At 40.8% G+C, this 16,763-nt stretch overlaps 1 protein-coding gene across 1 annotated transcript in view; it reads right to left on the bottom strand.

The window, feature by feature from the left end:
* Nucleotides 1-16,763, bottom strand: part of Chd2 (chromodomain helicase DNA binding protein 2) — a 112,270-nt gene that overhangs the window by 47,850 nt on the left and 47,657 nt on the right. Inside the window, exons 15-21 of the mRNA XM_032893412.1 lie at nucleotides 15,698-15,787; nucleotides 14,838-15,028; nucleotides 9,967-10,155; nucleotides 6,246-6,408; nucleotides 5,695-5,847; nucleotides 3,960-4,031; nucleotides 553-702 (exon numbers count right to left, since the gene is read on the bottom strand). Coding sequence (XP_032749303.1) covers nucleotides 553-702; nucleotides 3,960-4,031; nucleotides 5,695-5,847; nucleotides 6,246-6,408; nucleotides 9,967-10,155; nucleotides 14,838-15,028; nucleotides 15,698-15,787 — 1,008 coding nt within the window. The remainder of the gene's footprint in view (nucleotides 1-552; nucleotides 703-3,959; nucleotides 4,032-5,694; nucleotides 5,848-6,245; nucleotides 6,409-9,966; nucleotides 10,156-14,837; nucleotides 15,029-15,697; nucleotides 15,788-16,763) is intronic.

Below are 16,763 nucleotides of genomic sequence, written 5' to 3'. Positions count from 1 at the left end.
GACAGACAGCTTTGTTCCTGACAAACTGGCTTCATTTTACAAAGTCTGAATCATTGGTCACATATGAACCTGTAAGTTAGCCAATAGGAAAGCAGTCTTTGAGATCCATAGACAAAACAAAAACAAAAGCCAAGCCTGTGCCTTTCAGTATGCTGCAGCTTACACTACCATAGAGAGTAAGACTAAGTGCCCTGACTAATACTGGACTCCTTAGCCACATTCTTAAGCTCTGAGGCTGTTCCTCATTGTCTTTCCTGGTAAATGTGTAGAAAGTCACTCACGAAATATCCCCTCCAACCCCTCAACCCTGAGCTGAGGACTGGGCCTTGCTCTACCACTGAGCTAAATCCCTAACCCCCATACTTTTCACATAGAAGTAGGCTAAGAGTCCATACTAAGACTCATCTTAGATCCAAAGACACATCTTTTCTAAACAAGTTAATATTAAAGAGGAGGCAAAGCAGTGGGGAAATATGCATTCACAAACAGTGATGGAGAAGGATAAACCTCTGCCTGATGTCCGGAGGGACTCAAGAGCCCATCTCCACTGACCTGCTTCTTCTGACCGATTCTATGTGCTCGGGCTTGCGCCTGCAGGTCGTTCTGGGGGTTCCAGTCAGAGTCAAAGATGACAACTGTGTCCGCTGAAGCCAAGTTGATTCCCAGGCCGCCAGCCCGTGTGGAGAGCAGGAAGCAGAAGTCCTGTACACAAGCAATATACTACTTTATGCAGTGGCCTTCTGAGAGACACTCTCACACTCCAATAAGCCCTCACACCTGGAAACCCCTGCAGGTGTGAAGAAAAGTGAGATATGATGGACAAACTTTATGGAGGATAAAAGGAGCTCAAGGACTTGAGACACAGGCATTTTCATTTGATTAAGAGGAAGTGTCGGTACAGAGAACAAAGGCAGAAAATAGATTCTAGTAAGGTGGCAGCAATGGGGAATTTATGCCCCAGCTGTAACTAGGGAATGCAGCAACTTAATCAAAGCACCACACAAACTCAGTCTTCTTGGGAACTGCTGTGGCAGTTAGTGTGTACAGACACACTTCCCTGTGTGTGCCCGCCCACTCAAGGGGATGATGAGGAAAACAGCAACACAGCATGACTCAGGACTGCTGAAAAGTGCAGGAACCTCAATCACCACAAAGGATGCTGAGGGAAAAGGTGGAAATTCCCTGTCCCTGAGTGTGAGGAAATACTGTGTATGCCAAAGACCAGGCCCTAATGTCTTCCAGTTTGCATAGCAGTAAGACATTGGACAGGTGTGGTATATCTGCTTTATAGGTGAGTGCTCAGAAAACCATGTGAGCAGAGAGAAAGTAAACTGTATGCCCAGGTTTAAAAAGAAAAGCTTAAAATATCACTGCTTTCAGAGCATCTGATCATCTCTATCAAAAAGTAACACTGCCTTTTCCTTTTTGTACATTTTTCGGTGTGTGTGTGTGTATTTGTATGTATACATGCATGCACTGGGTCATTTCGCCATTCCAAAAGCTAATGCCTTTTGAGTACAAAACTAACACTCAAAAACTGGTCTGGGGTCAAGTGTGGGGGCATACACCTATAGTTTGGCAATCAGGAAGAAGCAACAGGAGGGTCAGGGTGTCAAGACCATCCTCAATTACATACTGAGTTTGACATCAGCCTGGGCTATAAGGGACCCTGTCTCTAAAAACAAAATAAATTAGTAAATCAATAAACAAACAAAACTGCTGACTTGGGAAATGAACCTCAATAAATGGACCTATTTAACAGATGACATAGATATACCAGATAGATAGGCAGACAGACAGAAGGAACAAAAAGAACAGAGAGCGTTTCACATTCTAACAGTCATAATCGACAGCACAAGCAATGAAAACACAAAGAGGGACACAGCTGCCTTGCAAGAATTTTAAATAACCACAGTAATAATTAATCAGCAGCTGAGAATACACATAGTATATAGATTAACAGACAGCTTAGGGTAAGATACCAAAACCTATCAATATAAGCCAAATGCTGAGTGATCTCATAGACGATTTTCAATGTCTCAAGGACAATATAAACTGCATGTTGTTTATGTCTACTGTCAAGTTTAAGAAGACTGTGACACTAGATGCCGTTAAAAGCAACCTAAAATGGGAGTATTGCATAGGGACTAGATAATTTTATTTTAGGGAACTGAACAAAATGCATCCGGCCGCTTTGTAAGTGCTCATAATTTTGTAACTATTTCAAATAATAACATGGCTGAAAAACAGCAGAGCTGGACACACGGCTCGGGGTTCAGAGCACCTGCTGCGGTTCTTACGGAGCATCAGCCCCTGGCACTTCCACGTCAGTTCACAACCATTTGTAAGGAATCCAAGACCATCTTCTGGCCTCCTCCAGGAACAAGACACCAGGCACATACACAGTACACATACAAACATGCAGGCTAAGGAGTTATCCACAAAAATAGAAAAGAACAGTAGAGACAGGAAGAAATGACTGGAAATCCAATTCTAAGGTGTGGGCTGGGGATACGGTTTGGTGGTAGAGTACCTGTCTAGCATGCACAAGGCCCTGGGTTTGTTCCCCTTGGGAATGTGAGGGCAGGAGAGGGTTTCCTAAGGCCTTTAGGACATGAGAAAAATGTCCAAGTACAATTTTGACCAAAAGCAGACAAAGTCACCCAGAGTGCAATTACAATAAGGTACGTGGATAGGAAAGAACGGCTGATCTATAGAGATGCAGAGCACGATGGTGGAGACTATGTCACTGGGGTAAAGGCTTTACTGCATATGCTTTATACATCTGACAGATGGGCAGGTGACATCATCCACAAAAATACAAGATTACGTTTATAAGGCTACAGAATATGTCAGACAAACCATATTTCATATATGGCTACCAGAGAGACTGAGAATCAAAAAATAAAACTACATAAAAATTAAATCTCAGATTTTCTCTGAAAAGAAAATGGGATATTTAACTCGCATCGGTGCTGTCTGTGATAAACACTACAGAGAAGAAATTGCTCTTATGTGATGTGACCACCACATCTCATCCTCGTGAGCTATTTCAGAGCAGAGCGTGCAGCCACTGTGAGTTCACAGTTAAAGAAATAGGAGGAAGAGGGATGGGAGTCTCCTGACTCAACTCTTCAGGCTTGGGCCTTAATACATTATCACCCCTCAGATAATAAGACTTAGACGACAGAAGCATCCAGAACAGTAGTGCACTAAGACCACCCACAAATTCAGAGACTAACTAAGCCTCTAGAAATTGGGCCCCTCTCCACAACCCTACCTGTGTGCTGTGGCTGACACCATTGCTCCCTTTGTCTGACGCGTTACCAGTTTCACTCACACTAAAAAAGCTTTTCTCCCACACTTCTAGCTCTGTCATCTGACCAACTGATACGCAGACAGAAATGTACTCAGGGTTCCTAACTTGGTTAAAGTAGCTCTAATATAGATGTGTCCAAAGCAAAATACTTGACAAAACTCCGCAGGACATTTAGTAATGGAAAACTGTAGCAGAGAAAGAACATGAGGCTCCATCACACCGAGAGGTTAATATAACTCAAACTTGGCAAACAAACATACTACTTAAGCATCAGTACCAAAAAAAAAAAAAAAAAAAAAAAAAAAAATGATCAGAACCTTGGATGACATGTATATCAGCGTTAATTCCACTGGCCTGGCCCATCATGCCCTTGCCTTCCTCTTCTTTCAAAGCTCTAAGTTTGGTAAGCCAGTAGCAAGCATTACTAGTTTAACCTAAGGAAGTTAGGAAGGCTGTCCAGGCTTGCCCCGTGAGGAACAACAAAACTAGGCATCTCTTAGAACAGGAGAGTATCCTGTTCTCTCATCAACACAGGAGAGGTTGCTACAAAATGTTTCTAAAACACAATATGTTAAACTGGAAAGACTCCCCCATACACAAAGTCCAAGTTATCCAAATATTAAAGCCATGCATAATGTACCTCAGACCCATCTGCATTGAAGTGATCCAATGCCTGTTTTCGGATTTCTCCCTTGATAGAACCATCCAGGCGCTGTAAAAAGAAACCACAAGAAAAATCTTGAGTGAGGAAGATCAGCCACGCTGAGAATAGAACATCAAGCTGGCAACCTTCATCTCCCAGATGCATGGAGTAAAAATAACGAAGTGGCTGGCAAAGTGCCCAGAAGGTACTTGTGACAGCATGGCCAGGGCCACCTCGGCTCTACAGTTACAGACCCAAGGTCAGACGTTCCTGATTCAAAAGCTGTCTAGGCTGACCCAAGGATTAGAATGGCTAAAAACAACCACAAGGAAAGAGATGAGAACCCAGCCCCTGTGCTGAGGAAACAGTAACTCCAATCACTTAGTAAGTGGCTCCTACAGAAAAACAATATATCTTAGGCAACGTGGCCAAAACATTAAATGCTAAACAAATGAATTGTATAGCACATTTGGAAGCTACTGAAATGTTCATATCAATTGACCATATGTTGTCAGCTTTTTCTTAAATTTACATTCTAAAATCACTATAAACTATTCAAATAGTAAAACTGTATCATCAACTCAAGCCTCAGGTACTCACTTGTGCATACAATTTTTTATTAGTTAGAAGATAGGTCACTTCAAGGTATAAGACAGTCACCATACTGAAAATATTCAATACATACAAGGCAAATACTGAATTTGTACCTAAAATATATTTCTTAGCACATAGAACTACTTTCACATTTCATCCCTTAAAATCGTTCCTTAAGATGGAGCACTGATTTTACAAAAGTTGAAGCTGGTGCAAGCAGAGTCTGCAAAGACCTATATCCCTGCAAGGTCGGGAGAGGCGCGGCCACACAGCAGCTTCAGGTGAGCAGGTGGCAGACACCGACTTTACAGTAAATCTGCAGACACTGAAACCAGAGGCATTTATTGGCAAAGGCAGGTTCACAGCAGTCTCTGAAGTAAGAAATCCCTCCTATAAGAGTCCACTGGGCACAAGCACCGAGCCAACTCTGCTGAGAAGACACTACCACTTGTTTCAAGAACTCCTCCTGTTTGGCTCCCAGCCTCAAGCCAAGGCCACAACTCTACAGAGTGAAGATAAAACAACACTGTCTCTTTTCATCTTAGAATCTGTGATTCTATAATCAGGTTCACACTTACTCCCATCTACTTTGATAACAGATGAAGGGAGATAGTACAGATACTTAGGCCAATCTTCCTTGTTGCTAATCTTTCCTACCACCTTGTCCTTAGTGCTGTAGGCTCAGCAGGTGAAAAGCCTCAGGACCTGAACTAGCGCTCAGACCCCATGGTGGAAAGAGAGAAACAACTCCTCACAGTTACCCTCTGATCTCCATATAGTAACCACAGCACAAAGACGCCTTTGCATGTGTCCTCAGCCATTTACTCTAATAATTACCAGGCAGAATGGCGCATGCCTTTAATCCCAGAACTTGGAAGACATAGGCGGGTATGTGAGTTTGAGGCCAGCCTGGCCTACATAGTAAATTCCAGGACAGCCAGGGCTATACAGTGTGATCCTGTCTCAAAAAAACCAAACACAAACAACAAAATGTTTGGGTTTTTTTTTCTTTTTTTAATTATGACCTTCACATATTCATTATCATCAGAGTAATCTAAAGGCAAAAAGAAAAGCTGAGGTCTTCCTGGAACCTTAATCTCAGACATCTGGTGGGAGGAGCATCACTGAGCCATCTTACCTGGAAAGGATAATGTTTGATAGTCAGGTACTCAGCCAGGATATCCAACATCCTCACCATCTGAGAGAAGATAAGGACTCTGTTTCCCCTTTCTCGGAGTCTTGTCAACAGTTTGTCTAGGAGAATCAGCTTCCCACTGCTCCTAATTAGAGACTAAAGATTCAGAAGACATCTCACTCATTATGTTCACACACAGTATTCTTTAAACATGGTACCCATGGCACTGTATGCTTCCAGCATTGTTACTCAAGTGTTCTCATCATTGTCCTTCATTTTGGGACAAGGTCTCACTTTGTAGCCCAAGTGAACCTTGAATAAACTGTTCTCAAACTTAAATTTCCTTTTCGGCCAGCATATCCCCAAACATCCCTGTCATATCCAAGGGTTCCCTCAATCCCACACCACTCCTGACATCTGGCTTCTCTTGTGTTTTTGAAAGCTTCCTTTGATGCTCCTTAAAGGGTAGTCAAGGAAGAGAAGGAATACTTATACTTAAAATAGGAACTAAAACAGAGCTGACTCACGTCAGCGAGGAGAGCACAGCTGCTCACCTGAAGGACCTCCTGGCCCGTCTCCCTTTCGCTGTCCTCGGGAGCTCTGATCAGGTAGCAGTGGTTGCAGCACTTCTTCAGCTCCATCACAATATTAAGGAAGCCGGACGTGCTGCCTCTCGTTCCTTTGGCAAGAGCCTTGTAATTCCTGGTCAGGATCCATCTGCAAATGGAAACATCAATTCAAGTAAGCAGAGTTTATGGTGCCATAGGAAATAAAGGGAAAAGACAGAATTTTTTACTTTCTATCTTCTGTCACCTAAATGTGATCCTTTACATCTCCAGGCAGAAGTAAAAGTTCAATGATTGTATCAGGTACGTCAACCTCACTGATCACAAGAAATCTAAAAGACAATTCTAGAACGCTACAGACACACTCGTGTGTGTGTGTGTGTGTGTGTGTGTGTGTGTGTGTGTGTACATAAGGAATTACCAGTAAAGGACTTTTAATTTTTAACTTTACAATTTTTAAAACTAGGAGTAAGTCATTTAACAGGAAGACTGGTTAACTAAGTCACATACACTCTAAGAGCACGTGATGGCGCACGCCTGTGACCCCAGGACTCAGCAGGCTGAGACAAGAGGATTTTCAGCTCACAGTCAATGTAGGCATGGAGTGTGAGAATTTAGCTCCAAAAAGATGGGGGGGGGGGTGTGGAAATACATATATATTCATTCATAATATGTATTCATTAGAACTGACTATAAAGAACTATTGCTATTGTAAAATGCTAAATAACATTAAATATTCTTTTATATACCAAATGGAATGATAGGAGAAATACACATATGATATAGTGTGTGCGTATGTGTGTGTATACATATATGCCTTAGTAATGAACTACAAAATGTTGAAAGTACTTTTATCTGAGTAACAGATATATATCTCAAAATGTTAACTGCATTAGCATCTATGAAGCCAAAGTATTTGAAAACTCCTTTGAGAGCGTGCCAGTGAGCAGAGAATGAGGGAAACACTCCCTATCCACACTCAGAGGGGAGAGTCAGAGCTCCCACACAAGAGTAGCTGGACGGTGCTCAACCGCAATCCTGTCCTTTACCCCAGCACTCGGGAGGCTGGGTCTACAGAGTATCAAGGCCAGGCCAGAGGAGAGACTATACAGTGAGATCCTGTCAAAGGGCTGGGAGAGAAGTGGAACACAGAAACGGCATGGCTGTAACACCAGCAATCAGGATGTTGCGGGAGAAGGAAGGAGATCTGAAAACTAGCCAAACCCACAAGGGAAAATACAGTATGATTTAGTTGTAAAGAATTGATTAAAATTGTATCCACAAAGAGAACCCCTAGACCATAAGTATGCAATCTCCAAGTACCATCCCCCAGGACCTAGTAGGTAAAATTCCATAAGTGACTGGTTGATCTGGTTTGAGAGAGAGAAAATGGAAAACATGAATATGGAACACTATCATTTAGAGGGTAAAGCAGCTATCAACTATAATAAGGATAGCATTTCTAAGCCAGAACCTGAATTCCAAACTCCAAAACATTTTAAGGATGCACGTGATGCCCCAAAAGGAAAATTCCATACCAGATCTTATGCAGAACCTAGTCAAATGCAGGGGCACTAAAAATATGAAGTGTATGTGCATAATAAACACAGAGACATGCATACATACACAATTTAAAAGGTGAGAATGTACTGAATACACAGCACTAAGGAGACTAAGGTATAAAGGAGCATCGGTTTGAGCCCAACTTGAGCTATACACAAGACTCCATCTTAAAAAGATAGACATTGACAAAGGCAGGTGTTGTTTAAAGAATACAGGAAAGAGCGAAACACCAAACCATACTAAATAAAGAGCTACAGAGATCCTGAACAAACAAAACATCCTGAGTGTTTCTGTGTATGCGTATGTTTATGTGCACCAACTTAGGAATATACATACTCTGTGGACATTATTAAATGGTTAAGAAATCATTAACTACTTTTAGGCATGAGAACAGGGCAAAGTTTTGAAGAATAAGCAGGCTTTCTCAGTGAAGAGATGGCTCAGAGGTTAAGAGCAGTGGCTGCTCTTCCAGAAGAGCAGGGTTCTTCCCACATGGAAGCTCATAACTGCCTGTGATTCTAGCTTCAGGGGCTCCAACAAGGTCACATAGACACTTATGCAGGCAAAACATGAATGTACAAGAAATAAAATAAAAATAAAAATAAAAAATAAATTATTTAAGTAAAAGTCTCTTTCTTTCAGAGACATACACTAAAACAGGGATACAAGAAAATATATGGTTGAACTAATAAAGGCCTGAAGCTAGGTTATGAGATGAGACGTTACCATACTAATTTTGTTTATATCTGAAACTCCCCATAGTAATATTTCTAAAGGACAGATGGGGCTTGGGGCTACATATAGTCCAGCAGTGTCTGCCCAGCACGTGTGAGGCCCTGGGTTTGATATTCAGATACACGCACATATACATGCAGAAATGCACCCTACTTCATGAAAATTAAATGTGAATGCCCGTAACAAGCACATTCGATGCTGCCCTCTATACCTGACTCACTATTTCTGAATTTCTGCACAATAAGTTAAGCCAAAAACTGTGACTTGTCTGTGCCACTTGGAGGACTAGAAAGGAAGGAGTGTTCACTCTGTCCCAGAGGTGAGTGCGGCCTCTCCTCAGCGCTCCTTGCACATGCCTGGATTCAATGACTGTGCATAATGACTTGTTTCTAGCCACATAAGGCTTCTGGAAAGGATATGCTCCATTCATCTTCATTATGTCTAACATTAAAAATAAAACTTCAAGGAAGATTTAATGAATGGACAACAAAAAAAAAAATTGTTTACTGATCAGTGTTAAGAGTATTAGCATTAAAAACTAAGGGCTAGAGAGTTGGCTTGGTAGGTAAGAGCATTAGCTGATCTTGCAGATGACCTAGCAATTGTTCCCAATATTCAATGACCATCCTTAAATCCAGTTCCAGGAGATCTAACACACCATCCTAATTCCTGCAGACAACAGGCATGCAACAACATTCATGGATGCAGGCAAACCTCTGAGACACACACACACACACACACACACACACACACACACGAGCATGAAATAGTTTTGATTGACAAACTTCAGATCATTTAACATTAACTGAAAGTACTGAGTAAACTCTTACTTAAATGGAGAAAAAACTTCCTAGCTGGGCAGTGGTGGCACATGATTTAATCCCAGCAATCCAGAAGGCAGAAGCAAATGGATCTCTATGAATTTGAGACCAGCCTGGTCTACAAAGCAAGTTCCAGGACAGTCAGTGCTGCACAGAGAAACCCTATCTAAGGGGAAAAAAAAATAGAAAAAAAGGAAGGAAGGAAGGAAGGAAGGAAGGGAGGAAGGAAGGAAGGAAGGAAGGAAGGAAGGAAGGAAGGAAGGAAGGCAGGCAGGCAGGCCTTTTCTTCTGATTGAGTGTGCATTCCAACTGCAATCTGTGTTGAGTCTACAGACAAAGCTCAGTGCTCTCTAGCATGCTGAGGTCAGGTAGAGAGCCATTCAAAACACAGAAAGCCTTACTACTGAGTACTTGCCAAGATTTACAAGGTTCTCGGCTTAATTTAGAGAAAGGAAGGAGGGAGGGAGGGAGGGAGGGAAGGAGGGAGGAAAGGAGGGGGAAAGAAAACCCAAAGCCTATGTTCCAGTTTTACTTTTAGAAAGGCAGGTGTTACTTGAGAATCACCTGCCTCTTGGCAGGCAGGAACTTACTTATAATACTGTTTCTGAAGGGCTGACATCTCCACCCTGAGAATCTGTTCCACTTTGGCAGGAAGGGATTTCTCCACATCTTTTTTGACTCTTCGAAGAAGAAAAGGCTCTAGTACCTTATGAAGACTCTGGTAGCCATTCTCTCTCCCCTTTCCATGGTCTTCTTCAAAATCTTCCCAGAACTCAAACCTACAGAGGAAATTGTCATGTTAGTTATACACAGGGAAGAACTGATCTAAGAGTAGGGTAAAAAATCTCAATCTGTCCTGCCAGGAAAGGCAAAATTTGCCGATCACTGAATCTTCAATAAAAGAGAGGGAATAAACAAAATGTAATTCTAAAATTTCTAAGAGACAAGATGGCTCAGCAGGTAGACACTTGCTACCTGACAGGAGAGGACAAGATGAGCACAAACACCCATCACTGCCTGTGTCCTGCAAACCTGGTATGACCAGCTGCTCCATGCTCCTGCCACCATGTCTTCCCAGCCATGATGGGCTGGGTATTAGAACTACATATAAGCCAAAAGAACCCCTGCCTGCAGCTGCTTTTGTCAGGTACTCTGCCAAAAACTGTGTAAAGGAGCTAATGTGTTCAATAGTGACTATAGTCTTTGGGGAAGGAGAAATGAATCCAGTGAACTGACATGGGACAAAGAACAGCAATGAGAAAGGACACATGGGGCTGGAGAGATGGCACAGCAGTGAAGACAAAGGGCACACATGCAGCAACCGATGAAGACATCAGCCACAACATTGAACAGTGCTATGCAGTCTTCGTTTACTCCTCCATCCCCAAGGAAGACACTGGTAATAACGAGATATTTTCAGTTGTGACAACTGGCCTGTAGTGGGTAAAACCCAAGAATGCTTCTAGACAGGCTACAAGAAACATGATCCAGGGCAGCCTGAGTGGGGGTGGGGAGTGTCCAAAACAACCCAAAATATTGACACCGCCAAAGATGAGAAGGCCAGCACTATGAGACAGCATTGAATGGAGGGTGCAGAGGGACTCCCAGAAAACACTGTAGTGAGGCAAGAGAAAGAAAAGAGCAGGAGGGAAGAAAGGGGAAGAAAAAGGAAGGAAGAAATTCTCTTTTTGAAGTTTTCTTAAAAGACAATTCTATGTCAACCAACAATTCTACCACAGTACCCTAAGTTTACAACCTAAGGAGAATTTAAGTAAATCAGCATTAACCTGAAGATTAGGCTGAAATACACAAACGCTAGAGAATCCACGAATAAATAATTTTAAAATAATAACATTAACTAGGAGAGGAATTAACTAGTACACTAAAAGTTGAATGCTAGGCAGAAAAGGACAAACACGAGTAGGTAGCTAAAATGACTGGAAGGGGTTCAGCCAAATTATTTATATCCAAGAAACTGCCTCAACCTAAGCAAAAAGGAAAAAGCCAAAAACTGTACCTAATGTTTCACTCCCACCAACTCTATTCAACCACCTTCTACAGTGTAAGTTAGACAAGACATAAAAGGCACTCACAGAACTAAGACATTTAAAAGCCTGTACTTGCAGAAATATGGGTCTCTAAGTAAAAATACAAAGAAAATTGGTAACAAAAGAAAAGTTACAAAAACAATATTATGAATATGAATGATAAATATGTAACCCTCAATTGTATCTCTGCTCTCTACCTGTATCTCTAGACTCTACTGTGGCTCTCTATCCTAACTGTAGCTCTGTAGTCAACTGTACCTCTAGACCAGCGGTTCTCAACCGCCCTACTACTCCAACCCTTTAATATACATCTAATGATGTGGTAAACCCCCAGCCCAAACACTAGTTTCATTGTTACTTCCCAATTATAATCCCGCTACTGCCATGAATGGTAATGTAAATATGTATGTCTTAGGCAACCCTTGAGAAAGAGTTGCTCACCTCCCAAAGTGGTCTTGAGTCACTGCTCTAGACTCTGTAGTCTATACTGAGCTGTAACTATAAACTACTTATAGCTCCACACTCAATTGCAGCACTAGACAGACTGTCTCTAAGCTCAGCTGTAGTTTTCTCTAACTGTAACTCCAGACTCTAGCGTAATTCAAACGAGACGAAATGAACAGTGTTAAGAGGGCTGAGGGTGTACAATCAGCTCAGCAGAGAGTACTGACCCACATGGTCAACACACACAGATTTACACACACTCGCACACACACAGTTCTGGGTTTTATCCCCAGCGCCTTACCAAAACAACAAAAATGCAACCAAGATTTGAAAAATGTATTCAACAAAAATAGTTTAAAATTTCCAACAATTAAACCATTAAACACTACTGAGAAAAACTTCACAGCTAAATAAAAAAAAATAAATAAAAAAATAAAAAAAAAAAACCTTCCTACCATGGAATAGAAAGCTCAGTTATTATTAGATTAATAACTCTCCCTTAACTGACACATAAGACTCAACACAATCCAAACAAAATTCTAGTAGGTTCTCCCCCAGAAATTAATGATCTGATCCCAAAGTAGAAATTAAAGCCTGAGTAGACAAAATGTTTTAAGAAAGAATGAAACTGAGTCTTCTATTTTCCACGTTAAACACTACAATGAAGCAAAAATAAAGACAACGCTGCGAAGAAGAAATGGACAAAAGCATTCGTGGCAGACAGACCAGAAGTAGATCCTTTCTGCCTTCAACAGATGACGCTGTAACAACTTTCCAAATTGCTCAGTGAGGAAAAATAAAACTGAATCAAGGTCCTAACACTTCATGCACTCAGTGCAGCAAAATAAAATATGCACCTAATGTGACAGCTAAAATGTATAAAACAACAAATGTCTTCTTGGTACATGGTTAGACCTATCTGTTTTAGACACATCACACAAGAGTAACTTGATAAATTATATCCAAAAGTTAAAAACTCTCTTCAAAAGATGTTATGAAAATAAAAAGTCAGTCACATGCAGCAGTGAAGTTGAACCCAGGAGTGTTTTACAGAAATGAACTGTTCAACTTACAAACATATTTTTTTTTAATTTTATGTATGTGAGTACACTGTCAGTGTCTTCAGACACACCAGAAGAGGGCAACAGATCCTACTACAGACAGTTGTGAGCCACAATGTGGTTGCTAAGAATTGAACTCAGGACCTCTGGAAGAGCAGTCAGTGCTTTTAATCACTAAGCCATCTCTCCAGTCTTAACAATTAAAATTTTAAGAGCTGAAGCAGTGCTGATAAAATTCTATTTAATTTTATTTTATGTGTATAAGTGTGTGCCAGTCTGTGTGTTAATGCACCAAGTACATGCAGTGGCTAAAAGGATTTCATATTTCCTAGAGCTGGGGATTACAGTTGTGAGCCGCCATGAGCTGTTTAGGAAGTGAACCCAGGTTCCCTGCAAGAACAGCAAGTGCTCTTAACCACTAAGACAGCTCTCTACCCGCAATCTAGTTTTCTTCTTTCTTCTTTGAGACAGGGTTTCTCTGTGTAGCCTTGGTTGTCCTGAGCTCGCTCTGTAGACCAGGATGGCCTTGAACTCAGAGACTCGCTTGCCTTTTTAATCCCTCCTGAGTGCTGGGACTAAAGGTGTATGCCTGCCCTGCCCTGCCCTGCCCAGTCTAATTTTCTTAATAGCAAAAGATTTGAATAAGTATTTCACTGAAGAAGTTCAAGCAGCCAAAGAGAAAACGAGAAGATGCTTAACATCCTTAGTCGTTATGACAAAAAACATTATGGAAAAATACAATTATGTCGATTATACAATTAGTAATTGCTTGCTGTGTGTCAGTTATTATGCCAGGTACTGTGAACCACTGAGGAATGAGGCTAGCACAATTACTAGTATTTCCACAAGCCTAAGTCTGTGATATGCTACAGCAAAGCAGATAGAGGGTTGGGGGAAATACAAGAAAGGAGGTGGGTGCCACGTAAATATAAGGAGAAGGAACATTCCAGATGAACAGAGGAGGAATGGCTCAGCATGTGGAAGAGGCAGGAAGATGGTCAGGCAGCTGACTCATGAGTAATGGGACAAGTGGTGTGAGTCAGTATGAGCCAGGATCGAGCTCACTACAAGTCTTCCAAAATAGACAAATGAATTTAGACTTTGTCCTAAGCTGTCACTGAGAACACTATATATATTTTATATCTGCCAGATGAATATATATATACTATGAATCTGTCCTATATAATTTATCTAATAGAGATAAACGGAAGTACTGTCAGAGGCAACTTGGCTGGAGTAAGAACTAACACTGATGCTTCTATTATCATAGACTGAATCTGAGGCATGTCAGACTGCTTATGTCATACACTTTATTCGTGTGGCTTTGAGACTTTGTTTTGATTTTATGCTTTTTGAGGCAGAGTTACATGGAGCTGACAGTGGGCTCACATTCAGTAGCTGGCATTGAATTCCTTGCTAATCCTCCTGCCTTACCTTCTCAAGTGCTGGGATTGATTACAAGAACATCACGACCCGACCTGAATCTCATTATGTCTTAAAAACTACTTCCCAAATGCTTTAACTAATTCAAACCTGTGGTAGGCAGCTACATAATCCTCCCAATAGGCATATTTCTTAAGCTTCTATCCCTTTATTATATGAGATTTTAACACAGCTGCTTCTGCCTTAGATGAATGCTTTATGTTGCCATGCTATGAGTTTTGCTAAGTCTAGTAAGAACATCAGAAAGTTCCCAGACTTGGTGGTAGAGCCTTTAATGCTAGGATCTGAGCGACAGAGGCAGGCAGATCTCTCAAAGATTGATACCAGCCTGGTCTACATAGTTACAGGATAGCCAAAAATACATAGTAAGACCCTTTCTTGAAAGTACAAAACAAAGGGGGGTGTAGGAGAACTGGCATTATCAGACATTCTAGCACCTTTTGAAACAAACAGGAAGGAGCTTACTTCTCCGGCATAATAAAGTGCAGCAAGGACCAAAGTTCCTTGAGGGAATTCTGAAGAGGGGTGCCCGTGATCAGTAGCCTATGGTTGGACTTGAAATCAATCAGAGTTTTATACAACAAAGAGTCATCGTTCTTCAACCGATGGGCTTCATCTACTCCCAGGAAGGCCCAGTTAATACTTCCCAGCACGGTCTAAAATGAAAAACAGAACAGATGAGCCACCAGGTCAGAAGGGCACCCAAAAGTGCTTACATATCTAAATAATTTCTTTTCAAATTCTATCACAAAGGTATACACTTAGATAAATTTATTCACAGATTTAATACATATTAGGACTCTTCTGCTCATTCTACCAATGGCCAGATTCAGGCTCATCTAAAGCTATAAGTGAATCTCTTGTACAATCCACTACTACAAGTCACTTCAAGATGCTAAAAACTGGTATGCTGAACAGAAACAGAAACAAAACTCTACATTGCTTTGTCTTTGCAAGACTCTTGCCTATTTTACCACCCGAACCTTGCAACACAGAAAACTCGGACCACCAAAATGAATGTAGAATAGAAACATTTACCACTTGGTATCTTTAAAAAGAACTCTCCAATCACTGTAGAGTACCACCGTGCAGCCCCAACGCATTTCCTCCTGAATCCTGCTTAATTCAACTGGACTAAGGCTCCCTGACCACCCATTCAACAGTGAGGTTTTGTTTTCACAATTTTAGTATTTGAGGAATATTTTAAGTTTGTTTGCTTCACCTTTTAAACAAACCAAGAGTAACATGACAAGTAAAAAGAACAGCCCCTACTATTTAACTGGATACACATAGGCAAGACTTAATCTTTATTACTAATTACACACCTTATCTTTTAATAGGATCTCATATGTTGTTATAAGTGCATTGAATTTCAACCTTTTGGTTTGAGAATGAATCCACTCATATTCTCTTATCTACAAGAAGAGAAAAACAATAATTAAGACAATTTCTACTTCCAAGTTTTTGAAACAAAACAAGTCTTGTAGTTGACGCAGTAAAAAAGACAAACAAGTCTCCTGAGAACTGAATGAAGTGCACATGCACTCTATGGAGACTTAATGTAACCCAAACTAGAATGCTGAAAGCCAAACTGCAGACCACCCAGCAGGAAACTTAATGTCACTTCAAATAAACCAAACTCTCCTGTAAAGATCTAAGTGTGCAGAATTTATCAGCAAATAAAGTTGGGGAATTAAAGTCAAGCATCCTGGCACACACCTTTAATTGCAGCACTTAGGAGGCAGAGGTAGAGGGAGGCAGATTTCTATGAGTTTCTTGAAATATAGAAAGTATGTCTCAGAAGAGGAAAAAAAGCAAGCCTTTAGGGACTTGAACTAAATAAAGTATGGCTTCCCCAGACTCTTGGAGAATGAAATTTCCATTATTCTTTGCATATTTAGTAAGAAGTAAAAATTATAACCAAGAGCCTGGCCAGAAATTCCACTAATCACAATAAACAAATCCCCCAAGAAAAACGAATTTTAAAAAGTGAAAATGTATTTAAGTAGAAATTAGTGAGGAATTTAAAGAAACTGGAAAATTAATGAATCCGTGGTAAAACATGATCAGAAACTCAGTACACACGATGGCTACTAATAGTTCTTATGGTTTGTTGACTTAGGGAATAGAAAGGAAAGCAATGAATACTTGTAGGTGACTGTCACCAGAGACTAAAGAGTAGTATTAGGTGACTGCCACCAGAGCAAAACACCAGTTAGTTTTCTCCTTTAATAACTATCAAATTAATGGTACAAGAAACTACTACAGTCTTGCAAAATCAAAATTAGGGCCATAAAACTTAATACAGTTTTTAATTCAGATGATATTTTTTGTTTTGTTTTGCCTGCAGAGCTGGCAATCAAATGCAGGGCCTCAAGCATACTAGGGTCA

This window comes from Rattus rattus, chromosome 2 (genome assembly GCF_011064425.1).
Source record: "Rattus rattus isolate New Zealand chromosome 2, Rrattus_CSIRO_v1, whole genome shotgun sequence".
Taxonomy (NCBI): Eukaryota; Metazoa; Chordata; class Mammalia; order Rodentia; family Muridae; genus Rattus; species Rattus rattus.
The sequence above is the reverse complement of the archived record's forward strand: the minus strand, read 5'-3'. Positions and strand labels throughout refer to the sequence as shown.